At 45.7% G+C, this 26,779-nt stretch overlaps 1 protein-coding gene across 1 annotated transcript in view; it reads right to left on the bottom strand.

Annotated features, from left to right (window-relative positions):
- Positions 1-16,204: 16,204 nt before the first annotated feature.
- Positions 16,205-26,779, bottom strand: part of KIAA1549 (KIAA1549 ortholog) — a 78,311-nt gene continuing 67,736 nt past the window's right edge. Inside the window, exons 16-18 of the mRNA XM_012557298.2 lie at positions 21,224-21,396; positions 17,556-17,701; positions 16,205-16,414 (exon numbers count right to left, since the gene is read on the bottom strand). Of these exons, the coding sequence (XP_012412752.1) occupies positions 16,205-16,414; positions 17,556-17,701; positions 21,224-21,396 (529 nt within the window). The remainder of the gene's footprint in view (positions 16,415-17,555; positions 17,702-21,223; positions 21,397-26,779) is intronic.

Genomic DNA, 26,779 nt, shown 5'->3' with positions numbered 1-26,779 from the left:
GGGTGGGCGGATGGGTGGATGGATGGATGGGTGGGTGGGTGGATGAATGGATGGATGGTTGGATGGATGGGTGGGTGGGCATGTGGGAGGATGGGTGGGTGGATGGACGATTGAGTCCTTGTCCTAGATGCACTTATGGTCATCACTGCATTCAGAAGCCCCATCAGTCTCCAGATGGTTGAACTAACCAACCTCCAGGGAACCAACTGCCTGGTCACTGCTCCGCTAGCAAACTACAGTCATCACCATGTAGCATGGGGGACAAAGATGTTGCCGTGAACTCTATGGGGGTGGGGGCTGGAGGAGTCTGGGGGCGGTTATCAGAGGGAAGAAAGGACAGAAGCACTCTTTGTTTGGGAAACCATGTCTGTCCCTTGTGAGGAAACGTGTTTATATTGGATAAACTCTAAATAGTCCTAAGACAAAAAAGAAAAATGAGCGGCACCTGAAATAGAGGCAACATTTTTTAGGGGTGGGAATGATTCAGTTGCCAATTGCTCTTTCAGAAAATCGAGCTAAATTTCCCTGCCAATGGGAACTGAAGGGTTAGCCCGGCTCATCCTGCTGCCTCCAAAGAACCAGATAATATCTATCTCAGTTGTTTAACGGGTACAGCACGGTGGACATGTTGTTCTGAGTGTTGAATAATCGTGTGTATACAGTGTCTATGTACTGCCTGCTACATGGCTCTTGATTTACACATGAGTACATGTTCCACTTGTTTAGAAATTCAGGAAAAGTTCCCACAACATGTGGTGGTTTGTTGCCCTAGAGATGATAAGATTTAGTAGCACACTTTGATTTAATATCTGCAAACATTTTTCAGATAAAACAGCATAAGATAGTGGAAAGAGCAGTCAAAAAAGGGGAGGCGGGTTAAAATTTACTTCTGGCCAATGTGAGCAGAAACACGTCACTTTATCCCATTGGGTATCAGTTTTCTAAGTGGAAAATGTAAGAACTGCACCAAATCGGTGGTTTCAAACTCAGTTGCAAAAACACATTGAATTATTTGAGGTGCTTCCCGGAAGTGGGGGTGGGCATGAGGTCCACCTGGTCAAACAGACATTGTGGCTCTTTGTTCTTGTTGTTAGTTGCAATTAAGTTGGCTCCAACTCATAGCAACTTCATGTATAACAGAACAAAACATTGCCCAACCTTGCACCATCTTCATGATAGTTGGTTTGTTTGAATTCATTGTTGCGCCATTGTGTCAATCCATCTCACTGAGGGTTTCCCTCATCTTTGCTGGCCCTCCACTTTACCAAACATGATGTCCTTCTCCAGCGATCAGTCCCTCCTGATGACACATCCAAAGTAAGCGAGTTGAAGTCTTGGGCAATATTCTGTGACCCAGAGGGTTTTCACTGGCTGATTTTCAGAAGTAGATCACCAGGCCTTTCTTCGTAGTCTTAGTCTGGAAGCTCTGCGGAACCCTGTCCACCATGGGTGGGCCTGCTGGTATTTGAAATACCAGTGTCATAGCTTCCAGCATCACAGCAACACGTAAGCCACCACAGGACGACAGACTGACAGACGGATGGTGGTCATGGCGCTTACCTCTTATATGTTGGACCTCCGTAAGACGATCTCGCTTGCTCTTCGCAAAGTGGCTGAGGAGTCTGAGGTCCTCGCCAGCTCTGAGAGATTCTTAGATAACACTCATGTGTGCTGTGCGTGTGGTTTCTGCCACAGTGTCTTCATGTTCAGGCATTTTGTGAACTGCTTCCCTTTCATCTGTACAAGACCAAATCCAAACAATGGCTCCTTCCCTGGAGACCTGCAGAAGGAGGGAAAGATGGTTCCATCATTGACGTTATGCCTTCCAGATGCCGTATCTCAGATTCCTCCACAGAGAGGACTCTCTTTATTGCAGTCGAGCCAAGATCATCAATAAAGAAAGAAGGGAAAGCTGAGGGGAATCAAGCATCAGCTTGTAGGGATCTAAGAGCTTCCAGGTGGAAAGCAACAGGCCTTCGTGAACGGTAGAGGTGCTTTCATTGTTAAATTTTGCCTTTGGTGATGGATGCTTGCCAATGAAATTTTTGAAACTAGATGGTGGTGACGGTCACGCACATTCTGGATGTAACTAATGCCACGGACTTGTACACTTAAAAATGGTTAAAATGGCAAATTTTATGTTCTGTCTATTTTACCACAATGAACAAAAAAGATACGCAAGTATGTAACTGTTTTCACTGGTTCAGCGAGTGCTACCAATACTTATTGGTTCTTTCCCAAAGTTTGTATTTTTACAAGCAATATATGAAGAACAGAGAATAAGTTATACTCGAGATGCTAGAATCTAATGTTCCTTTTACAGCTGATTTATAAGTGTCAGGAGGATATCAGGCATTATAAGTATTTTAGTACTCCTGAGAAGAGTGATATTTTAAGTATCAATTTAAATACCTCTGCATTTCAGATTTCAAAAATTCTATTCATGAAGGGATACCTTCTGTATCTTGCATACTTACACCAAATTTTAAAGCCTGAATTATTTTATCAAGTCCATTCTTAGGATCACTGAATAAATTAAAATTGCAGGGGCACATTTACTCTTAGAACTGTACTCATGTACTGTGTTATTATTATTATTCAGTTTCTCATTCAAAAATTTATACACAGATTGTTTTGTGACCTTGGCTGCAATCCCCGCAATGTGTCAGCACTCTCCCCCTTTCCACCCCGGGTTCCCTGTGTCTATTCGTCCAGTTTTCCTGTCGTTTATTATTTTATTGGACGCATTTATGATATATAACAATGTTAGTTTTATCCACTGATCACCTGGACTCCTGCCACCACCACCCCCGCCAGGCCTCTGTGTAGGGGGTGTGGTTAACCCAGCCCCTCCCGTCAACAGCCCCTCTCATCCTGAGCAAGGTCTGTGCAAGGCCCCTCTGGTTTCACTTTCTGTTCTCTTTTATTCGCTACCCCCCACCCCCAGCAACCATATGAGTCCCTGTATGGGCTCTTTAAAATGTGAAGTAGTATTATCAGTTTAGGTTTATTTAATTTGCAAAAATTCACTCTCATACTGCTGCTTGCTTTTCTCACTCAGTTATATGTTTGTAAGATCTAATTACACGGCTAAGGAGCCCTGATGCCGCGTTGGTTAAGTGCCAGCTGCTAACCAAAAGGTTGGCTGTTCAAACCCACCAGCCACTCCACAGGAGAAAGACCTGGCATTCTGCTCCTGTAAAGATTTCAGCCTAGGAAACCCTATGGGACAGTTGTACTCTGTCTCATAGGGTCACTCTGAGTCGGAATTACACCTCAACATAAAGAAAACAAAAATCCTCACAACCGGACCAATAAGCAACATCATGATAAGCAGAAAAAAGATTGAAGTTGTCAAGGACTTCATTTTACTTGGATTCATAATCAACATCCATGGAAGTAGCAGTCAAGAAATCAAATGATGTACTGCACTGGGCAAATCTGCTGCAAAAGACCTCTTTGAAGTGTTAAAAAGCAAAGATGTCACCTTGAGGACTAAGGTGCACCTGACCCAAGCCATGATATTTTCAATCGCTTCACATGCAAGCGAAAGCTGGACAATGAACAAGGAAGACTGAAGAAGAATAGATGCCTTTGAATCATGGTGTTGGCGAAGAATACTGAATATACCGTGGACTGCCAGAAGAACAAATAAATCTGTCTTGGAAGAAGTACAGCCAGAGTGCTCCTTAGAAGTGAGGTTGGCGAGACTTCGTCTCATGTACTTTGAACATGTTATCAGGAGGGACCAGTCCCTGGAGAAGGACATCATGCTTGGTAAAGTAGAGGGTCAGTGAAAAAGAGGAAGACCCTCAGTGACATGGAGTGACACACGGCTGCAATAATGGACTCAAGCATGACAACGACTGTGAGGATGGCATAGGACCAGGCAGGGTTTCGTTTGAGTCACTGTGAGTCAGAGCTAACTCAACTACACCTAATAACAACAGCATGAGTCGGAATTAACTTGAATGCATACAACCACAGCTAAGCAGCTAAATGCAAATAGTCTAGGAGTCCCTGGGGGGTCCAAACAGTTAACATGCTTGGGTGCTAACAAAAAGTTGGAGGTTTGAGTCCAACCAGATGTGCCACAGAAGAAAGGCCAGATGATCTCCCTCTGAAAAATCAGCCACTGAAAACCCTACGGCGAGCAGTTCTACTCCAACACACATGGGGGCGCCAATTTATCAAATCCCATTTTATTTTGAATCTAAAGACAGCATTGCTATTGATTTGTATCTGAGTTGGCATTTTTCTTTTAATGTGACGTTTTAAAAAAGGTTGGCTATAAATAAAACTCTAGCAGCATGTACTTTAGCTGAATTAAAAAATAAAATGTATGATGGAATACTACTCAGCCAGTGGGAGAAATGAAGTCTTGATACATACAATATGGATGGGGCTTGAAAATATTAAGCTGAGTGAAATAAGTCAATTACTAAAGGACAAATATTGTATCACCTCACTTATATAAAAAGATAAGAAAAGGCAAATGTATAGCAATTGTCTTAGGCTGGGTTCTCTAGAGAAGCAAAACCAGTAAAGTGTATAAATATATAGAGATTATATCAAGGAAACAGCTCACGCGATTGTAGAGGCTAGAATGTCCCAAGTCCGTGGATCAGGGTAGAGGCCTCTCCCAAGTCACACAGCTACAGAAGCTGGCAAGCCAAAGATTGGTGGGTCGGAGTGCAGGGCTCCCACTCACAGGCTGTGCAGATCGAGGAATCCTAGGTTCGGCAGTTAAGCTGACAGCTCAAGTCCCAACAACGGGAGATGAGATGACAGGAAGCAGCCGCAGCATCCAGAGAGAGCCAAAAGCCAGAATGTCTGCTTATATACAGATGCAGGCCACACCCCCAAGGAGACACCCTTTCATCTGATTGGCTACTCACAGTATATTCAATCATGGGAGTGATTACATTAAAACACTGAGAATCATGGCCCAGCCAAGCTGAGACACAATCTTAACCATCACGGCAACCAGTTTATTAGTGCTTACCAAGGACAGGAGAGAAGGGAGTTTTGGTTCACAGTGATGGAACATCTCATTGATTAAGGGTAGGGTTGCACAGCTGATTATTGTAAGTGCTGTCAATAAGTCGTACACCTGTAAAAAGTTGAATTGGCAAAAGTTGCAGATATATTTACAACAAGGACAGAAAAAAAAAAAAAAGAGTAACTGCTGAGGCTGCTTATGTACAAACACCTCACGGGATTTGGTTCCTGGTTTGGAGGTTTAGGGTCATGGTTTCATGGGACATCCCAGTTAATTGGCCTAATAATGGGTTTAGTGCCTCTGTTCTACCTCATACTTTGTTGTGTAGTGCCTGGGGTCTTAAAAGCTTGCAAGCGGCCATTCAAGGCACAACAATTGGTCTCTAGACGCCTGGAGCAACAGAGGAAGAAGAGCCAAGAAAAGAAGGAGGAGATGGAATGTGTGGCTAATTGCCTCCATGAACAACGGGCCCCTTTGCCATGAGACCAGAAGAACTGGGTGGTGCCCAATTACCATTACTGAACATTCTGATCAAAGATTCTACAGAAGGGGGAAAATACAGAACAGAATTTCAAATTTTCATAGACTCCAGGCTTTCTGGAGCCATGGAGGCTGGATGAACCCCTGAAAAGATTGCCCTGAGATCATCTTTAAACCTTAAACCAAAAATATCCCCTGAAGTCTTCTTAAAACCAAACAATAGTTTAGCTTAACTAGTAAAGAATATCTGCCTTGGGCCTTGTGCTCTTTTAAGATCTACCTATATGGGATCAGAGTGACAACAGCAACTCGAAAGATCAGATAGGAACCTTAGGGGGCAGTGAGTTTATGTTAACGGGGGAAGAACAACTCAGAAAAGGAGGGTGAGAATGGTTGCCCAACTCAAAGAATGTAATCAATGCCACTGAATTGTACATGGAGAAACTGTTGAATTGGTGTATGTTTTGCTGTATGTATTCTCAACAACAACAATAAAATCAATAAAATTTTAAAAAAGGAAAAAAAATGTACTCCCCTGTGACTACAGCCCCGGCTCCAGGGCAGAATGCTAACCTTCAGATATGCCAGGATCCTGCCAGGTTTAGGAAGATGTGGAGAAAATGTTGTTTTCAAAAGGACAACTCTGTGACTGACATTTTTTGAGACATGAGACTGTGGTGCGTTTTTCCCCAGGAATGAACCAAAACATAGATGCTGCCGTTCAGTTCTGGAAGCCTGTGCTTACAGTGGGAACAAAGAACAGGACCGAGGTTGCGAGAACAGCTCTAACACTGTGATCTACATGGCTTATCCCGAGGATATCTCAGACCTTTCTTACTCTATAAACCTCTAGGAAATCCCAGATAAGCAGGTTTTAATAATTTTAAAAATTATTTTTTAATATTTTGAAAGGATTTTCTCTGCCTTGACATGCCTTTGCAGAGCTCACTCTTCCTAGAGACAAATGGAATCTTCAATCATCTCTAGCATCTCCAGTTTGCATTCAGAGCTGGCATGCTCCGTCCGTCTCTGGATAAAGACCATGTGGAAGTTGCTGAACTGTGTATGTTCTTCCGTGTATATTCTCAACAACAACAAAATAAAATCAATTAAGAGAAAAAACAAAAGACCACGTGGAAGGCAGTTGGGGCAAAGGAGCAAACACACCTCACCTCCTAAAGGCCCAACGGTGATTCATTCTGGAAAACTTCTGAGGTCCACAGCCATTAAGGGAGCCCTGGTGGGACAATGGAACCCTGGTGGCACAGTGGTTAAGTGTTTGGCTGCTAATCAAAAGGTCAGCAGTTCGAATCCACCAGCCGCTCCTTGGAAACCCTATGGGACAGTCTTACTCTGTTCTATAGAGTCACTATGAGTTGGAATCAACTCAACGGCAATGGGTTTGGTTTTTTTTTTTTTTTGGTGACACAGTGGTTAACAGCCAGGCTGCTAATGAAAAGGTTGGTGGTTTGAACCCACCAGCCATTCTTCAGCAGAAAGATGTGGCAGTCTGCTTCCGTAAAGATTACAGCCTTGGAAACCCTATGGGGCAGTTCTACTCTGTCCTACAGGGTCGCTATGAGTTGGAATCGACTCGATCACAACATTTTTTTTTAGGGCCATTAACCTCAGAAGGGGAAATCTTAACGACCCTGAGAAGGCTGTGGTATAGATAACAGCAGACATGGCTGAGATGCTGTTCCTGTCACCCTCTGTCTGGTCCATAGGTGAGCGGGACATGCATTAGGGAGAGTGGTATGCTTGCCTGGTTCGCCAGGCAAGGCGAGTCTCCCAGTCCCGGAAGACACCTCGGTAAGACACTTTTCATGTGGCCCCCTCAAAGACAGTTGGTGTGCCGAAGGCCCCTGGTTACCTAGCACTGAGCAGAGACTGGAAGACTGAGTATCACTGTCTGGACCAGGCTGCCTGGCCACCAAGTCCTCGACCTCAGCTGCAAATACCAGGAAGTACCTGCAGACTCCCATGAAATGTACTCCATCGTCTCTTCCCACAGATGTAGTTGATTTGATTCCTGTGTATTCCATCCCGCAAGGTCCACGGGTATAGTCGCCGTTTATGCTGTTGGAAAAAGGTATTTGCAATAAAGAAGTCGTCGGCTTGCAAAATTCTATCATGTAATCTCCGGCATCGTTTCTATCAGCAAGGCCATATTTTCTTCCACCTACCAATCCTTCTTCTTTGTTTCCAATTTTCACATTCCAATCGCCAAGAATTATCAAAGAGTCTTGATTGCATATTTGATCAATTTCAGACTGCAGAACTTGGTAAAACTCTTCCATTTCTTCATTTTTGGCTTTAGTTGTCGGTGCGTAAGTTTGAACAATAGTCGTATTAACTGGTCTTGCAGGCATATGGATATTATCCTCTCACTGACAGCGTTGTACTTCAGGACAGATCTTAAAATGTTTTTGACGATGAATGCAACACCATTCTTCTTCAAGTTGTCATTCCCGGCCTAGCGGACCATATGATTTCCTGGTTCAAAATGGCCAATACCAGTCCGTTTCAGCTCACTAATGCTTAGGATATCGATCTTTATGCATTCCATTTTATTTTTGATGATTTCCAATGTTCCTAGATTCATTCTTTGTACTTTCCAGGTTCCGATTATTAATGGATGTTTGCAGCTGTTTTTTCTCATTTTGAGTTGTGCCACATCAGCAAATGAAGGTTCCTAAAGCTTGACTCCATCCCTGTCATTAAGGTTGACTCTACTTTGAGGAGGCAGCTCTTCCCCAGTCATCTGTTGACTGCCTTCCATCCTGAGGGGCTCATCTTCCAGCACTGTATCAGACAATATTCCGCTTTGATTCATAAAGTTTTCACTGGCCAATTTTTTTTCAGAAGTAGACTGCCAGGACCTTCTTCCAAATCTGTCTTAGTCTGGAAGCTTTGATGAAACCTGCCCACCAAGGGTCACCCTGCCTATGGCAAAGCTTCCAGTATCACAGCAACACACAAGCCACCACAATGTAACAAACTGATGGACACGTACATGGTGGCTCTCACAGTCTAGGAAGCTAGAAGTCCCAGTTCAGGGCACCAGCTCCAGGGGAAGTCTTTCTCTCTCTGTCGGCTCTGGGGGAAGGTCCTTGTCATCAATCTTCCCCTGTCGTAGGAGCTTCTCAGTGCAGGAACTCTGGGTCCAAACGATGTGCTCTGCTCCCGGTGCTTTCTCGGTGGTATGGGAAAAAAGACTCACATGCATTTGTACTGAAATGCAGCAACCCTATTTTAGCCTTTAAGCCATTCTTTAAAAAGAAAAATTCTTTGCACAAATGTCTTCTTAAGAACAATTTCAGAATTGTAAAATGCTGAATGAAAGAAACCACCAGTTTGATGTAGATACCCACATCACGGAATCATAATCTCAGTACTTACCGTAAGTTTTACGCAAATAACATTCACCTTCTACGCTGGTTTGCCAACTGCTCCCACCCCCACAAGGTATTTTTGCAAGCACCGCTATGCTAATTTTTTTACATGTTGCTGTAAAGACAATTAGCACAGTGGGCTTATGAAGATACCTGGGGCGGGGGGAGGGAGTGGTTGGCAAACAAATGTAGAAAGTGGGCAGTATTTTGTAAAAATACAGCACACTAATGCGTATTTTGAAGATACTGATGCAACCACTCTGCCCCAGGTGCTATGAAACAAATTAACACTCTGTGTTTTAAATATGGAGCCCCGGTGGTGCAATGGTTAAAGCACTTGGCTGCTAACTGAAAGGTCAGCCATTCAAATCCATCAGCTGCTCCGTGGGAGAAAGATGTGACAGTCTGCTTCTGTAAAGATTACAGCCTGCATTTTACGCTTCTGTAATGCTATACTTTGGCACGAATACAACAAATAAAATAGTTTAACTACACAAAGCTTTACCCAGCCTGATTTTTGGCTGTAAGTTTTCAAGTCTTTACCCTAGGGATATCAAGCCCATACTACCCCCATTGATTCCAGAATGGGCAGAGGGGTGTGCCAAGGCAAGTGTGGAGAGCTCTGTAGAGGAAGAAAGTTACTGGATAAATACACCATGGTTCAAGAACAACAGAAGCATTTCATTAATCGAATTCTCTAACTCAGGCACTGTTGAAGCTAAAAGATCGCTCTTCTTTGTAATTGTTTTTTTTTACCTTAAGCTGTGCTTGGCAGGTACAAAGTGGAAGAGGGGAAAGGAGGATAAGAAATGCCACTTATGGTTCAAATTTGGATTTATTGTAATTCAGTATTGAGGCTCTGAGCATAGGACCAGACTGACCTTTCTTATAAGCCTCAGTTTCTTGAGTAGCTCCTTGCTCTTCTAGCATTTGAAACCTGTCCACATTCAGAGCATGTAAAACCTGTTCCGGTGATGAGTCCCACCAGTTTAGTCTCCACTGTTTCGTAGGCTCCTTTTGCTTTTCTAAGTTTCAAGGTGTTCTTAATTCCTTGGGTTTCATAAAGGACCCTAGGTTTACCCTATTAACTACCTTTCAAGAGTGTATGGACTTTGATCTTCTCCTGTATCTTTCTAGACTGTAGAGTTCTAATCTTTTCATTCCAAAATGCTTCTGCTCCTAGTGGATGCGTACATTTGATTGGTGGGTAGGAGGTGGCATCAGTAAATGTGAAGGAAAACTATTCGACAAGTTCCACACACTGAATACTTGTTGCCGTCAAGTGGATTCCGACTCACAGTGACCCTGTAGGACAGAGTAGATCTGCCCCACGGGGTTTCCATGGAGCAGCTCATGGATTAGAACTGCCGACCTTTTGGTTAGCAGCCGAGCTCTTAACCACTGCACCACCAGAGCGCCGCTGAATAGAATACTTTCAACTTAATTTCTTGGAAAATGAAAGTACAACGTGTTCTCACCAGGGACACAGAATCAGAGAACTCTGATTCAACTTTCAAGTTTTACGAATGAGAAAGCCATCATGTTGCAAAGGAAATAAAAAGAAAATACTATGTTGACACCAACTGATAGCATTTATTGACATTTCCATTAAAAATGCTAGGAAAGCTGTATAAATTGTAAACATGGAAACCAAACACTCGCATAAATTATTTAAAAAACTCTACAGCACGTTAGAAAACAGTGCAGCTAATTTAAGGGTAGAAATATAACCAACAAGGAGGAGGGAGGATTCGACTACTAAATCATACACCGATAACTGAGACTGAAGTGCCATTTGAGACCAGCAAACCATGATTGTCAAGTTCAAGTTGCAGTATTGATGCCACTCGGGGCCTCAAATTCCTCTCTGCACATTTCCGTATGTTTAAGACTCATCGTCCGAGGATAGGTGCAGGAGGAGTCAGAAGAGCACGGACCTTGACAAAGTAGGAGGAGACAAGACAGCAACCCAGAGCCCCTCTGCTGAGTCACCTTCCCTGTAACAGTAACGCCAGCCTAGTCTCCATGCTCCCCAGAGGGTGGGAGGAAGGCAAAGTTGAGTTTCTACTCCCCTTTCCTGGAATGAGTCCTCTGCTGCATGGAGCAATTGATGGAATAAGTGGAGCCTGGGCTCCTCTGGCACCTTCTTCTTCTTTCCCCCCACAACTACAGGAGGATCAATACAGGGTGTCTGGTTGAACTTGACCCTGAACTATTCCAAACTTGCACACCTAGGAAGTCACCTTATGAATACTTGAGATTTGGTGAGCATGAGAAAAGACTATTCATGCTGCTCTGTTGTCCAGAAAGGTTCCGTGTAATCACAGACCATAAGACTCAAATCATTTGAATCTTATCTCTGTCCCTCTACCAACTCACTGTTTCTTTGTGATGTGGCCCCAGCAGAGAAACCAGAGAAAGAAGGAAAAAGTAAGGAGCCTGCAAACTTACCTACCCTGTGGGAAACTAATTTGGATGACAGCGCATCAGATTAAGACATTCATTCCTTCTTTAGCTTTCTCACTGGTTCCTAACTTGGTTTCATGTTTCCAAAAGCATTTACTACCCTTTTCTAAGTCCCAGTGCTGTGGCATGTTGTCAAGACAAATGGTCAAGTGTACTGTTACACACAAAAGTATGGAATGAGGATTGTACCATGAAGGTTAGGTTTTCAAGTCTTTCTCATCAGGGAAAGGAATCTTAAACACTGAAAATCACCTCAGGCAAATCAGCAGAAATCTGAAAGGTGGCATTCTCTATTAAATTTCACGAGTATGTCACAGCAGTTTCTCACAGAAACGCCTCTCACCTCTTGCAAGAATATCAGTTAACATTATTGGATTAAGTTTAAAAACAAAGTTCAATTTGCTGCCCCACGGAAATGTGTTTTTCGTTCAGGTTGTTTGTCTCAGGTACAGAAGTGGCTTTTGTCACACTCCCGGCACGAGACAGGTGTGCATGAGCACGCTCTGGAGACTGGCCTTGGAGACTTGCTCTGGAGGTAGATACGAAATGGCTGAAACTCTGTTCGTGCTAACGTCAGTCAGTAGTTAAGATTGGAGCCCTCCTGACCCCTGCCCAGAACCTTCACCAGATTGCCTTCTAACCAACTCATTCACATCTATGAATCTAGTAAGAAAGGGATTATAAGAGAAGTGGACGTAATGATTAACTCGAGAATGACTGTACATGCAAATTTGTGTTTGAGGGGCACTCACTGAATAATCCCTGACCCCATACCTGGGAAATGGAGGCTCGTAAAGCTTGCAATGACTTTTTCTGCCCAAAGCCTTTCGCACGTACCTTCACCTGTGCTTGAATCACGGGCCTCATGCCCTGAAGGCTCTCAGTGCCAAGAAGCCACTTAGCCTGTTGCTGAAAAGCCACATGCCACCAAAATCAGCGCACACTGAAATTAAACACAATCTGGAGAAAACTGTGTAGGTAGCTGTATAAAGAGGCAGAATATATTTATTTATAACTCACTATGCTCTCCAGGAAACTCTGGTGGTGTAGTGGTTAAGAGCTACAGCTGCTAACCAAAAGGTTGGCAGTTCGAATCCACCAGGCACTCCTTGGAAACTCTATGCGGGCAGTTCTACTCTGTTCTATAGGGTCGCTCTGAGTCAGAATCAACTCGATGGCAACGGGTTCGGTTGGTTTCTTATGCTCCCCCAAAATTTAATGTGGCCAAATGACCAACCACTGAGACCTGCTCTAAGCAATAACCTCAGTGTAATCCTCATCACGTCTTTCATACTTTACACTTGGTCCTTCATCGGTTATGGGTACTCTCCCCTTCCCTCCTATAGGCTGGATCTCTTCCTCTGCAAACCTTCTTCACAGACCTGGTCACTTTCTTGCTGTGTTACTGCAAATGTATCTTCACAGTATAGCGTCCTCTTCATCTAAAATTTCCCGGACAGTGCAGTTAGGGATTCTGTCCCCCTACTGTGGCAGATCAGGATCAAGTCCATTCAATGACAACATCATCCAGTTCCTAAACCTGTCCCAAGTCCGCTCTCTCTCTTCCCAGCCATCCCACCATTTGCTTAGGCAGCTCCCGTCTTCATTAAAGTAGCTTCGGAGGCTGACTTATCCCCAACATCCTACCACTTCCCAATGTACAATTTCCATCAATTGCCCTCAGTAAGGACCCAATACACTTGTGTACTTTCAATAAATATTGCTGATATTTAAGTCCTTAGTTATCTTTATCTTCCATCTTTTTTTATAGCTAGCTGTATTATCTACTTAGATCATAAGATCTCAGAAGGCAAGATCTGGGTCTGCTGATTTGTTTGGTGCCAGAAGCAGCAGCAGATCAAGAGCAGACAGATGTTTAGTAAATGGTGTTTGAAAGATAATGGTGAAGGAAATGAGTTCAAAGCAAAACAGAGGTGAAGACGAGGAGTCACCCTTTGATTTTAGTCCTGCTCCGGTGACCTGTATATGAACCCCTTCACTGGTAGATCACAGGTCATCAGATCACCCATCCCAGGGCATCAACACAGACAAAACTTTACATTTTTCACAGTGCTTTACACTCCTCCAGGTCTTTCACACACATGCTCACAGCTGATTCTCACACCTGTGGCCCTGTGAGGTGGGCAGGCAGGTGTGTTCTCACTTGGCTGATGGTGAGAATGAGGCTCAGGGAAGGGACCTGATGCACCAAGCTAGCAGCAGAGTGGGCTCTGAAAATCACTTCTGCGTCTCCGAACAATCTTCTCTAAAATTCGGACTCAAATGCGTAGCTCATGTTACCACGAGAACTTTTAAAATAGGAGAAAATAAACATAAAATGTAACTCTTAGTTTTAGAGTGCTTCCATAAATGGAACGCCAAAGCCACACAAGATCAGTGAGAAGACCTTTCTTTTAGGTAGATTACACCACTTTTGCTTCAGATGACCCGTTCTGGTGTGGTACTTCCTACCACGCTCGTTAGTTCTGAGTTGGGAGTTTGGAGAATTGTTGTAGCAGGTATTTAGAGAAAGCAACGCCAGCTGGATGTATTTTATGGCCAACAGGATAGCAGTGTTGGCGACCTGGTGGGCCTGCTCGCACCAAACAACCTACCACTGGTGGTTTATCAATGGTGTCTTTGGTCTTGACAATCTCTTTCAAAGTGTGTCTGTTAAGATACTCTGAGAATAAAATTACAGGTAGACTCCCTTTATGCTAGTTTGAAAGGCATGAACACTGCTGTTGCATTCAACCCTTTTAAACACAGAGGCCATTTCTGCAGCACACAGGAGGAAACCATTTGAGCACACCACGTGCAAACAGGAAGCTGAGCAGAGCGGGAGGGGAAGGGGCTGCATTTATTCCACTTGCTGTGGCAGGATCTGAATGGACTGCAAGATGTTCATGAGAAAACGCTGCTCGGGTATCAGGAATTCTTAACAACATGCTCAGGAAACCTGGTATTTTCTGAGCAACATGCAAAGAGAATCCTCCACTCTGGGGAAAGTCTGGTTTTCAACCAAGGCCCAGAGAGGTAAGAAATCAAGCCCAGACGGGCCTTTTCTCCACCCTCTTTGGGGCCACCGAGGAGTGCCTGAAAAGGAGTTTCCATTGCTTTTTTTTTTTTTTTTAACCATTCTTGAGTGGCAAAGTCTCTAGCACCCCTTGTCTTTTAGGGGTGCACAGAAGCAAAATGGCTACATTTTCACTTCCCAGAGCCACTTTCCCTGGAGTGTAAGATCCTAACTCTGCAGAACAGCCTAACGAAATGAAGGAAGTGCTGAAGCGTGATCCTGGAACCCAAGGATTCCACTTTGGAAACCCATTTCAGCCGTGTTAGGGTTCCCCCTACCTGACACAGATGCACAGTTTTCATTAATCAGAGCCCTAAATCCTACCGGCTTATCTTTTAATTAAAAGTATTGGTTGACCTAATAAAAGGGGACTGACTGTGGAAATCTGTTACCTAAGACGGTTACTCTTTTTGGCTCCCTCAGGTGCCAGAAAGCAGAATGGCCTGTGCTCATCACGTCCCTTACTATAATTTAGGGAGTGGGGACACATTTATTTCACGTGTAACTCACCGGTGAGTTGGCCCCCCTCCCTCAGGCCCAAAGTGCCTGGGATGGTTCCAACAGTCCTTCCACAGAGCAATGAGCAGGAAAAGCAGAAATGAGGGCCCGGTCTCTCCTCCTGTGGCTGTAGTCTCAGAGCTCTTCTCTACATTTCTCCACTCACTATGGAAAGGCTGACTTGAAAACCGTGTTTCACAATAGGTCTTAACACAGGGACTGTGACAGCTAGTCACGCTCTCATGAATAAACACCTGGTAGCCCAAGAATCTTTCTAAGTAGTTTTTGCTTACCCTAGATTTCTCACTCAAACACACCCTGTGAGCAACTCCTCAGCCACGCGCAAGGATACGGGTTAGGCCCCCTGGAAAGCCTCTTTCTAGGGCACTGGCCTTCATCATGATATGCGCTGAAATGGGGTGCTGTCTGTCCACTCCCAAGTAACAAACAGAAAATACAATTAAGAATGGAAATCTAAACTTCGATATGTATTTTGAATAACCAAATAAATATTAAGCTTCCCCCCGCCACCCCAAATCTGGGTGGTGGTTGTTTTTTTCCAGAACAGAATGAAACCTTCAACATATACTTCCATCGAAAAAGCCGACGTTTCGTTTGGAGGACGTGAGGGTGAAGGCGCCCTTGGAGCGGTAGCACCAGAAGAAAGAGAAGGAAGGATGAGGCAATGGCTTCGTGGGGGATCTCAGGCCCGAACAACCTATCGTTTTGGTTTCTCACTAGTAGCTTTTGTAAAAATTCCCAACCGTCGATTATTATTCCTGTTGTTAATATTACTAATAAAATAAAGAGAAAGGGAAATCCAGCCGTTCATAAAACGTCTTCAAATCTCTTCTCAGAAAACCAAGCAGCAGTTTCATCGTACAAATCAGTCTCCTGCCCCGGAAATGGAGCGATTCCCCCCACCCCCGACACCATCTACACATTGGAAGTTTTTGTCTTTAAAAAGTTGAGTCGTTTAGTCAGGTTGTTAGCTTAGGGTTGTGTCTTGTCTCTCACGAAGTGCTGCTGGCTTTCGGCCAAACGCACAGTTCATTCCCACGGAGCCCAGTGGTCCGAAGGTCGCCAACCTAGTACCGAAAGTACCGTCAGCGGCCGTAAGACCCGATGGCTTCCTCGGGGACGCCCCCTGCCGCGGCCGCCCTGCACGAGTGGGGGTCCCGCGGCCGCCCTGCAGGAGCGGCGGCCGTTCCCCTAGGAGCCGCCCTCCCTGGGTTCCTTCGCTCCGGCTTCCACGGGAAGCAGCACGGCGGCAGGCGCGCGGCACCATCAGCTGCGGAAGCTCTGCACGGCGCTCTGTTTCTGGGAGAGCCGCAGGAGCTCCTCGCGGATGGCTTTGATGAGAGACGTGGACGAGTGGCCGGGCTGCAGGTCCTCGGTGGAGCCGCCGGGGGCGTAAGGCAGCCCGGGGCCCTGCAGAGCCCTGGGCGGGAGGTTCCCGGGCGGGGCCGTCGGTTCCCTGGCCGAAGTCCTTGGCACCTGAAACAGCCGTGGAGAAGAATGCTCTTGAGGTCCAAGCATGTGGGTCTGAAAAACACGGCGAACGTGACCGCACTTCTTACTTAGAAGGGGCAGGAAAGTCAAGTCAAACGGCTCTGGGAAGCTCACGACGCCCCCCGCTATCTCCCTCCCAACAGCTCCGCCCTCCACGGGGCCCCCTGAGATAGGGTTATTGTAGAGGACTTGTTCAAGGGAAAGAGGGACGGTAAGAAAACCCTGGCGGCGCAATGGTTAAGCGCTCAGCTGCCAACGAAAAGGTTGGCAGTTTGAACCCACCAGACACTCCGAGAAAGATGTGGCAGTCTGCTTCCATAAAGATTTACAATCTTGGAAACCCTATGGGGGGGCAGTTCTGCTGTGTCCTTAGGGTCGCTATAAGTAGGAATCCACTTGAGGGCAAGAGGTTTGGTTGGTTTTTTGGAGCTAACAAATTGTTGTTATGGCGACCCCATCTGTGCAGAGTAGAACTGTTCCATGGGGTTTTCAAGGCTGTGACCTTTTCGGAAGCAGATCGCCAGACCCATCTTCTGAGGTGCCTCTGGGTGGGTTTGAACTGCCAACCTCTCAGCTAGTAGGGAGCGCTTAACCATCTGCAATGCCCCGAAATTCCTGACTTAACAACTGCTTATGAACTATTTGCTTAAAGACAGATAGCTGAATGAACGTGCGGCTGAGTGAGTATTTCAGCTCTCAGTCCAGTTGGCAAATCCCTGTCTGCTGGGTGAGGAAGGGGGCAGGTGGGGACAAGGGAGCCAGCCTGGAGCTCCTGGCCCAGAGGGAGAACAGGAAAGGACTCAAGGCGTTGGGAAGGAAGGGAGGTGGGAACACCCCACGCAGTGAAAGGTCAGAAGGGAAGTCTGAGAGCTGAAGGAGGTAAGCAGATACTGACTGTGAGCCTGAGTCTGCCCCTGGAAAGATTAGGCCTTCCAGAATGCAATGTCAGCTCCCTCCCACTCTGGGTGCAGGGGAATTTACCATCTAAAAGCTGCAAGAAAAAACAAGCTGAGGGCGATTAAACCTGCTTTTATGTAGGTTTCAAAAGGGATCCCCAAAGCAGAAGGAGCGAAATGAAGTCGTTATGTCTGATTTTTAAACAATGACCCAAACACCAAATACTCACAGCCTCTCTCCGCCCAGCTTCGTCCTCCCCGTACACGATCCATCCCGGCCCCCCATACTGGCCACCCCGGCCTGGCGGGGCCTCCCCGGGCTGACCGCCAATCCTGCTTGCAATCCCCACCTGCGTGAGGTGCTGGATCTGGGAACCTGGAAGGAAACACAGTGGCGGGCCGCCTGGTCAATCGCTATAGCACAGTAAGACCGCCACATACAGCCACTTCAGTCTGTCCACTGTCCGTCCTTAAGGACCAGGGGTCACAAGCACCCTTCAAACATGGTACCAGTGCTAACCAATCAACCAACCCATTGTTGGTAAGTAGATTCCAACTCGTGGCGGCCCCATGTGTGCAGAATAGAACTGCCCCATAGGGTTTTCAAGGCTGTCACCTTTCGGAAGCAGATCGCTGGGCCTGTCTTCCAAGGCACCTCTGGATGGGTTGGAACCGCCAACAGTTTGGTTAGCAGTCGAGCCTTAGAGAATGACATTTCCTCAAGAAAGGCGGGCTGTGTGTCTCCTTGTTGATGAGCTTTTACTTCCCTTTAACACGGAGGCTGACGGTGATGCTCTCATTTTCCTGAACAGACATCAAAGGGCTAGGGAGAAAGGGGAAATCAGAAGGCGCTTGCTTTCATTTCTGTGGAGGCTACAAGTAAGGATGACCATATTTCTCAGAAGAAAGGAATAAAAGGTTCTAGAGCCATAAAGAAAGCGGAAACCTGGCTCCTTCCTGATTCTACCTTGGAGATTCACAAAGGAGCTGAAAACACAACATGCTTTCTCTTCCCTAAAGGGCAGGACGTGTATTTATTTGAATTCAGGATGCTGAGGTACATTTTCATAATACTCACAATGTCTCCATAACCTGGCTGCATCACAATTGAATGTTTAAACCCACTTCCCAGCCTCATCACTAGCAAAGCTAGAAGGCTGTCTGGCGTTAATTCCCCTACACCGACACACGATATCGCTTCACACCGATATGAAAGCCAGCTTTTAAACAACAAGTTTTTCTCCCTCAACAACTTTTAGCACATGGGGATATCCCTATACTGCAAATTAGGGAGGAAAAAAGTGGTCTCTAAGCACTATGATATAAAAGGCTAATACCAAAAACCACTGCCATTGAGTGGATTCCGACTCACAGTGACCCGACAGCACAGAGTAGAACTGCTCCATAGAGTGGCTGGTGGACCCAAGGAGTGGCTGGTGGATTCGAACTGCCGAACTTTTGGTTAGCAGCTGAGCTGTTGACCACTGCACCACCAGGGCTCCACAGCAGATACACAGCGGTAACTAAAGGTCAGGACACATTGTCCAGGGTGCTGCCAGAGCAATGCACTCATTGGAACGTTTGTAGTTACAGAAAATCAACTTAAAACTATTGGGACTTATAGGTACTGTTGGCCGACCAGTCACGGTTTGAGCAAGTCTTTGCATCTTTGCAAAGAACTACAAATACAGCCCAGTATCGCCATCAAAGGCTCAGATAATTGCATAGAGAGAAAGGCAGCCCTGGTGTGTTAAAGTCGGAGCAGCAGCTGGAATCAAAACTCAGACACGTTTTTTTGTCCTGCTGTGTTCACCTCCCAACACAAAACAGCCTCCCCCAGGACTCAGCGCAGAGCCCCAGCCCAGAGAGCCTCCCTGTGCCCCAGGCTGGGGCACAACTGGGCACCCAGAAACCGCGGGACAGGGACACACTGCTCCCACTCCACCAAGCCCCAATCCCTCACTTCTCAAAACCAAAAACACCAAACTCATTGCTGGCTAATCGTCCGACTCACAGCAACCCTGCAGGACAGAGTGGAGCTGCCCCATAGGGTTTCCAAGGCTATAAATCTTTATGGAAGCAGACTACCATATCTTTCTCCTGCAGAGCCGCTGGCTGGTTCGAACCGTCAACCTTTCGGTTCGCGGCCAAGTGCTTTAACCATTGAGCTACCAGGGCTCCTCACTTCTCAAAGGTGGATAGAAAAATCTACCACGTAGGGTTATTCCAAGGATTAAGAGATAAAACAGGTCAGGTACCAAGCACGCAGGAGGCCTTGGGTCAGTCTGAAATCCCCTCCCTCCAGCTCTCCACGGGCTCTGCATTTTAAATAGCTGCACAGTTCACCCCCCCAGACCCTTGTTTTTAGGCACTTAGGGGCAAACTTTTTTTTTGCGATTATGAATAACGCTGCCATAAACGTCTCCAACACATAGTTTTCCCCCAATATTCTGGGTTTCTTTCCGGGGGGTAGACTAGATTCCAAGTAGTATCATTACCAAACCACAGGCTCATAAATCATGTTACTACCCTGCTTTTCAAAAGCTTAACGATTCACACCACCACCTGGGATAATATAATAGTAGCAGTAATACTAAAAAAAAAACCAAAAAAAAAAAAAAAAAACTGTTGCCATCGAGTCAATTCTGACTCACAGCGACCCTACAGGACAGGGTAGAACTGCCCCATGGGGTTTCCAAGGAGCAGCTGGTGGATTTGAACTGCCGACCTTTTGGTGAGCAGCTGAGTCTTAACCACTTCGCCACCAGGGCTCCAGCAGTAATAACAGTGGCAGCTAATATGTACTAGGACTTCTCTGTTCAATTCTGAAGTGAAGACCTGTATGGGTTACCCACGAATGACACTAAAATTATTCTTTGAAGATTTGAGAGAGGCGAGGAGAGGACCTAGAAGACTCGCACGGGCACGGGGGCATGAGCAGAGTGCGGGGGATATAAGCAAGGGGAGGACGTGACCTTGGGAGAGCGAGAGAGAGAGAAGGGAAAAAAGAGGGAGGTGAGGTTTGATGAAGAAACAGCAGCTGCACCCTCCCGAGGTGACAAAATAAACCACAAATCTCCCTCCAAACATGGTCCAGCAACTTTAAGAGTTGCTTATTACAAGCTGGAAAAGCACCTTTCTTAAAACAACAACCATTTGCTTTAATGCCTTCAATGGGCTGAAGAGTGTCCCCCCAAAATCCATGTCCACCTGGAACCTCTGCATGTGACCGTATTTGGAAATAGAGTCTTTGCAGACGTAATTAGTGAAGAAGAGGTCATATTGGAGTAGGGTGGTCCTTAAATCCAAGGACTGGTGTCTCTAAAAAGAGAAGAGACACAGAGATCCACAGAGGGGAGAAGGACACATGAAGGCCGGAGGGATGCAGCCATAAGCCTAGGAGCACCTGGAGCACCAGCAGCTGGAAGAGTCAAGGACGGATCTTTGCCTAGTGCTTTTGGAGAGCACGCGGCCTCGCTGGCACCCTGGTTTTAGATCTCTAGTCTCCAGAACTGTGAGACAATAAATTTCGCTTGTTGTAAGCCACCCAGGTAGTGCTGCTGTGTTAGGCAGCCCTATTTGACTAGCGCAATGCCTTATCTGCGCTCAGACACAGATCTCTCAGTGTACCATAAGAATTTAGAAAGGTCCTCCCTGGGACAGTGTGCTGCGACTTCCACTGAAGGGGCTGCTTTTGAGCCGAGGATTACAGGTACAACGCAGCGGAGATGTCTTGGGGACCCCAGCCAACACCGCCCCTCCGTCTCCACCAGCACCGCTTTCACCAGCAACAGGAAGGGGCGCGGAGACCCTGGGGAGTCTAAAACATACTCTTGCAGTCTGTAGCCGAAAACACTCGCCCTCTAGTCCAGGGTGCAACCTGAAGAGCCCCTCGTACCTGTGGTGCCCCCGACAGGCCGGGGCCGGGCCACCGACGCCACCTCCTCCGAGAAGATCCCGCGGGCTGCGAAGGGCGCTTCCGCCTGGGGCTGCGCGGACTCCAAAGGCCCCGCGGACTCCAGAGGCCCCAAGTCCGAGGAGGACGGTAGCAAACCGGGGCCAAAGCTCATCCTGAGGGCAAAGCACACCCAGAGTCAGCACCGGATTGGACCCTGGTGTTTCTTAGGTCCACCGACAACCCACAGAACATGAGAGATGAATAAGGACAGATTTGTCCTGTCGCGTGTTACTCTCTTCTCCAGAGAACTCGCGCGCAGGGCGCAGGGCGCAAGGCTTCTTTGGTTTGTTCACCACCCGACCCACAGCACTAACAAATGAGCCTGCACAGAGCAGATGCTTGGCAAATCTTTGTCGGATGACTGGATATACATTTTCATTAAAGAGAAAAAGAAATGCTTTCATTTGCAGACTAGAAGAAGGCACGAGTGAAGTCCCAAGACCTGTTAATCTCTGTTGTTGTTAGTTGCCAGCAATCAGCTGGGACCCATGGCGACTTTATAACGGAGTGAAACGGTGCCTGGTGGCCTGCCGTCTTCACGGATGTTGGAACTTTTGAGCCCACTGTTGACGCTATTGTGTCAATTCATCTCATGGAGGGTTCCCCTCGGTTTTGCTGACCCTCTACTTTACCAAAGGTGCCCTGGTGGCGCAGTGGTTAAGTGTTCAGCTGCTAACCAAAAGGTTGAGGTTCCAACCCACCCAGCGGCTCCGTGGGAGAAAGACCTGGCGATCTAGTCCCATGAAGATTACAGCCTAGGAAACCCTCTAGGGCAGTTCTCCCCGTCACATGGGGTTGCTGTGAGTCGAAAATCGACTCCAGGGCACACGACAACAACTGCTTCAGCAACCCCGATGTCCTTACCAACTACTCAGAAATACATCTCTCGGTCTACCCTGTAATCTCCACGTCTGACAAGGTGGTGATTCTCAGCCTGGGCTGCACGTTAGAATCATCTGGTGAACGTCGAAAAATCCTGGTGCCGGGGCTGCACCCAGACAAACCGAAACAGAGGCCCTAGAATCGGCGAAGTGCAGGGCATTTCAAGGGCAGGGAAACTGCTGTAATTTTCACTCAAACGCTCAGTTTTATCGACGGCAACAAACACCATCAGTTATGTTTCCTGAAGCGATAGGCTCACTTCGCTCGTTTGTGAGACCGAAAACTGAACCCAAACCCATTGCCACTGAGTCGATTCCAACTCACAGCGACCCAATACCACAGAGCAGGAATGCCCTGTAGGGTTTCCAGTGAGGGGCTGGTAGATTTGAACTGCCGACATTTTGGTTAGCAGCCACGGCTCACCATAGCTCTTAACCACCGCGCCACCAGAGCTCCATTCGTGAAAGTCTCTGCCAAACACCCAAGTCTCAGGCGCCGTCATTTGTCTGCAGTTGTTTGTTCAAGTAAAAGCACCAAAAACAATTCGTTCAGCTCCGTTCTCAACTCAGACAATCCAACGAGTGCTTTTCCTTCATCGGGGGTATTCAGCAGAGCTGCCTTCCAGGTACGTTGTCGCACAGACTATTAAAAACTCAAGGGCCTGGATTTAATAAAATTAATAATTTGTACTACTTCATCAAGGACATACTAAAACACAAGTGGCCCTTTTTTTCTTAGCTGCGATGGCACAGCAATACAATGACTACTTGTACCATTCAGTGCCACCGTCCTGATTTATGCTAAGACACCAGCAGCCTTACCCACAGTTGCTTCTGCACCTCAGCACGATGAAAAAGACAAATACAGGCAGACCTCGTTTTACGGCGCTTCACTTCATTGCGCTTCGCAGATACTGCATTTCTTACAAATTGAAGGTTTGTGGCAACCCTGCGTTGAGCAAGTCTATTGGTGCCATTTTTCCAACAGCATGTGCTCGCTTCGTGTCTCAGTGTCAGAGTTTGGTAATTCTCGTAATATTTCAAACTTTTTCATTATTATGAACTGTGATCGGTGATCTTTGATGTTACTATTGTCATTGTTTTGGGGCACCACAAACCATGCCCGTGTAAGACGGCGAATTTAACCCATAAATGTATGTGTTCTGACTGCTTCACCGACCAGCCATTCCCCCATCTCTCTCCGTCTTCTCAGGCCTCCCTATTCCCTGAGACATAACAATATTGAAATTAGGCCAGTCAATAACCCTACAATGGCCTCTAAGTGCTCAAGTGAAAGGAGGAGTCACATCTCTCACTTTAAGTCAAAAGCTAGAAATGATTAAGCTTAGGAAGGCATGTTGAAAGCCGAGACAGGCTGAAAGGTAGGCCTCTTGCACTAAACCGTTAGCCAAGTGGTGAATGCAAAGGATAAGTTCTTGAAGGAAATTAAAAGTGCTACTCCAGTGAACACACAAATGATAAGAAAATGAAATAGGCTTATTGCCGATAGGAAAAAATTTTAGTGGCCTGGAGAGATCAAACCAGCCACAACATTCCCTTAAGCCGAAGCCCAATCCAAAGCAAGGCCCTAATTCTCTTCAATTCTCTGAAGGCTGAGAGAGGTGAAGAAGCTGCAGAAGCAAAGTCTGAAGCTAGCAGAGGTTGGTTCATGAGGTTAAAGGAAAGAAGCTCCTCCATAACGTAAAGTGCAAGGTGAAGCAGCAAGTGCTGATGTAGAAGCTGCAAGAAGATCTCGCTAAGATAATTGATGAAGGCAGCTACATTAAACCATGGATTTTCAGTGTAGATGAAACAGCCTTATACTGGAAGAAGATGCCATCTAGGACTTTTCATAGCTAGAGAGGAGAAGTCAGTGCCTGGCTTCAAAACTTCAAAGGACAGGCTGACTCTCTTGTTAGAAGCTAATGCAGCTGGTGACTTTAAGTTGAAGCCAATGCTCATTTACCATTCTGAAAATCCTAGGGCCCTTAAGAACTATGCTAAATCTACTCTGCCTGTGCTCTGTAAATGGAACAACGAAGCCTGGATGATAGCACATCTGTTTACAACATGTTTTACTGGATATTTTAAGCCCACTGTTAAGACCTACTGCTCAGAAGAAAAGATCCCTTTTACAATATTACTGCTGGTCACCCAAGTGATCTGATGGAAATGTACAAGGAGATTAATTTGTTTTCATGCCTGCGAACACAATATCCATTCTGTAGCCCATGGATCAAGGAGTGATTTTGACTTTCAAGTCTTATTATTTAAGAAATACACTGCATAAGGCTATAGCTGCCATAGTGATTCCTCTGACGGATCTGGGCAAAGTAAATTGAAAACCTTCTAGAATGGATTCACCATTCTATATGCCATTAAGAACATTCATGATTCACGGGAGGAGGTCAAAATATCAACTTTAACAGGAGTTTGGAAGAAGTTGATTCCAGCCCTTATGGATGACTTTGAGGGGTTCAAGACTTCAGTGGAGGAAATAACTGCAGATGAGGTGGAAATAGCAAGAGAACTAGAATTAGAAGTGGAGCCTGAAGATGTGACTGAATTGCTGCAATCTCATTACAAAACTTTAATGGATGAAGAGTTGCTTCTTGTGGATGAGCAAAGAAAGTGGTTTCTTGGCACGGCATCTACTCCTGGTGAAGATGCTGTGAATGTTGTTGAAATGACAACAAAGGATTTAGGATATTACACAAACTTTGTTGATAAAGCAGTGGCAGGGTTTTTAAGGATTGATTCCAATTTTGAAAGTTCCACTGTGGGTAAAACGCTATCAAACAGCATCACATGCTACATAGAAATCTGTCGTGAAAGGAAGAGTCAATTGATGCAACAAACTTCATTGCTGTCTTATTTTAAGAAATTGCCACAGCCACCCCAACCTTCAGCAACTACCACCTTGATCAGTCAGCAGCCATCAACATCCAGGCGAGACCCTCCACCAGCAAAAAGAGTACGACTTGCTGAAGGATCAGATGATGGTTAGCATTTTTTAGCAATGTAGTATTTTTTAATTAAGGTATATACATTGATTTTTTAGACGTAATGCTATTGCACACTTAGTAGCCTACAGTATAGTATACACATGACTTTTCTATGCTCTGGGAAACTCAAACATTCGTATGACTCGCTTTATTGCAATATTCGCTCTATTCCAGTGGTCTGGAACTGAACCTGCAATATTTCCAAGGTATGCCTGTAACGTCTTAGTGTTATTGTTATGTGCTGTTGAGTCAGTTCCGACTCATAGCGACTCTGTGTAACAGAACGAAACATTGCTCAGTTCTACCACCTCACAACAAAGCAGTGGCCATCAAGTCGATTCCGATGCATAGCAACCCTATAGGACAGAGTACAACTGCCCCATAGGGTTTCCAAGGCTGTAATCTTTATGGAGGCAAATTACATCTTTTTCCCTCAGAGTGGCTGATGGGTTCAAACTGCCGACCTTTGGGTTAACAGCCGAGCGCTTAACCACTGTGCTACCAGGGCTCCTTATCCTCACATAGTTGGTATGTTTGAGCCCACTGTTGCCAATCCATCTAATTAAGAGTCTTCCTACTTTACCAAGCATGATGTCCTTCTCCAGGGAGCCCTGGTGGCACAGTGGTTAAGTGCTCAGCTCCTAACTGAAAGGTTGGTGGTTTGAACCCACCAGCTGCTCCGCGGAAGAAAGACATGGCAGTATGCTCCCATAAAGATTACAGCCTTGGAAACCCTATGAGGTAGTTCTACGCTGGAATCGACTTGACGGCAACAGAACTTCTTAATATTACTATGAAAATAGTTGTGACCACACAGACCCCCTAAAAGGGTCTCAAGGACTCTCCAGGGATCTGGGAAGCCCACCTTGAGAACTGCTCTTCCAAAGGAATTCAAGAATTAAAAAAAAAAAAAAACAACTATAGTCTATTACAGCTGTTTGTACATGAAAGTCGACCAGTAATGAAATGGATCAAACCAGACTGATGAGAATGTAGACTGGTTTGCCCTTATTCTATAGTGTTCTTTCTTCTGTATCTTTATATTTTGATGTGTCTCTTTGTAAACCAAATACAGTTTTTTAAATACAATCTGACAACTTTTGTCTATTAATTGGAATATTCTGTTATTTACATTTAATGTAATTACTTATATATCTGGATTTAAATCCCTACCATCTTATATTTGTTTGTCCTCCTAATGTTACTTTTTTCTCATTCTTTGCATTCTTTTGGTTATTTTTATTTGTTTTTTGTGATTTAGGTGAAAGTTTACAGAGCAAATTAGTTTCTCATTAAACAATTAATACACAAAATTGTTTTGTGACATTGGTCACCAACCCCATGATGTGTCAACGCTCTCCCCTTCTTCACCCGAGGTTCCCCTGTTTCCATTTGTCCAGTCTTCCTGTCCCTTCCTGCCTTCTCATCTTTGCTGTGAGGCTGGTGTGCCCACTAGTCTCGTATATATGGCCAAACTGTGAGGTACATCCCTCATGTGTGTTACTGTTGGCACTACGGACCTGTCTAATCTGTGGCTGAAGGGTGAACCTCAGGAGTGACTTCAGTACTGGGGGCCATACTCTTGGGGTTTCTCCAGTCTCTGTCAGATC

Source organism: Trichechus manatus, unplaced genomic scaffold, assembly GCF_000243295.1.
Source record: "Trichechus manatus latirostris isolate Lorelei unplaced genomic scaffold, TriManLat1.0 scaffold00093, whole genome shotgun sequence".
NCBI lineage: Eukaryota > Metazoa > Chordata > Mammalia > Sirenia > Trichechidae > Trichechus > Trichechus manatus.
This window is presented reverse-complemented; position numbering and strand designations above follow the sequence as displayed.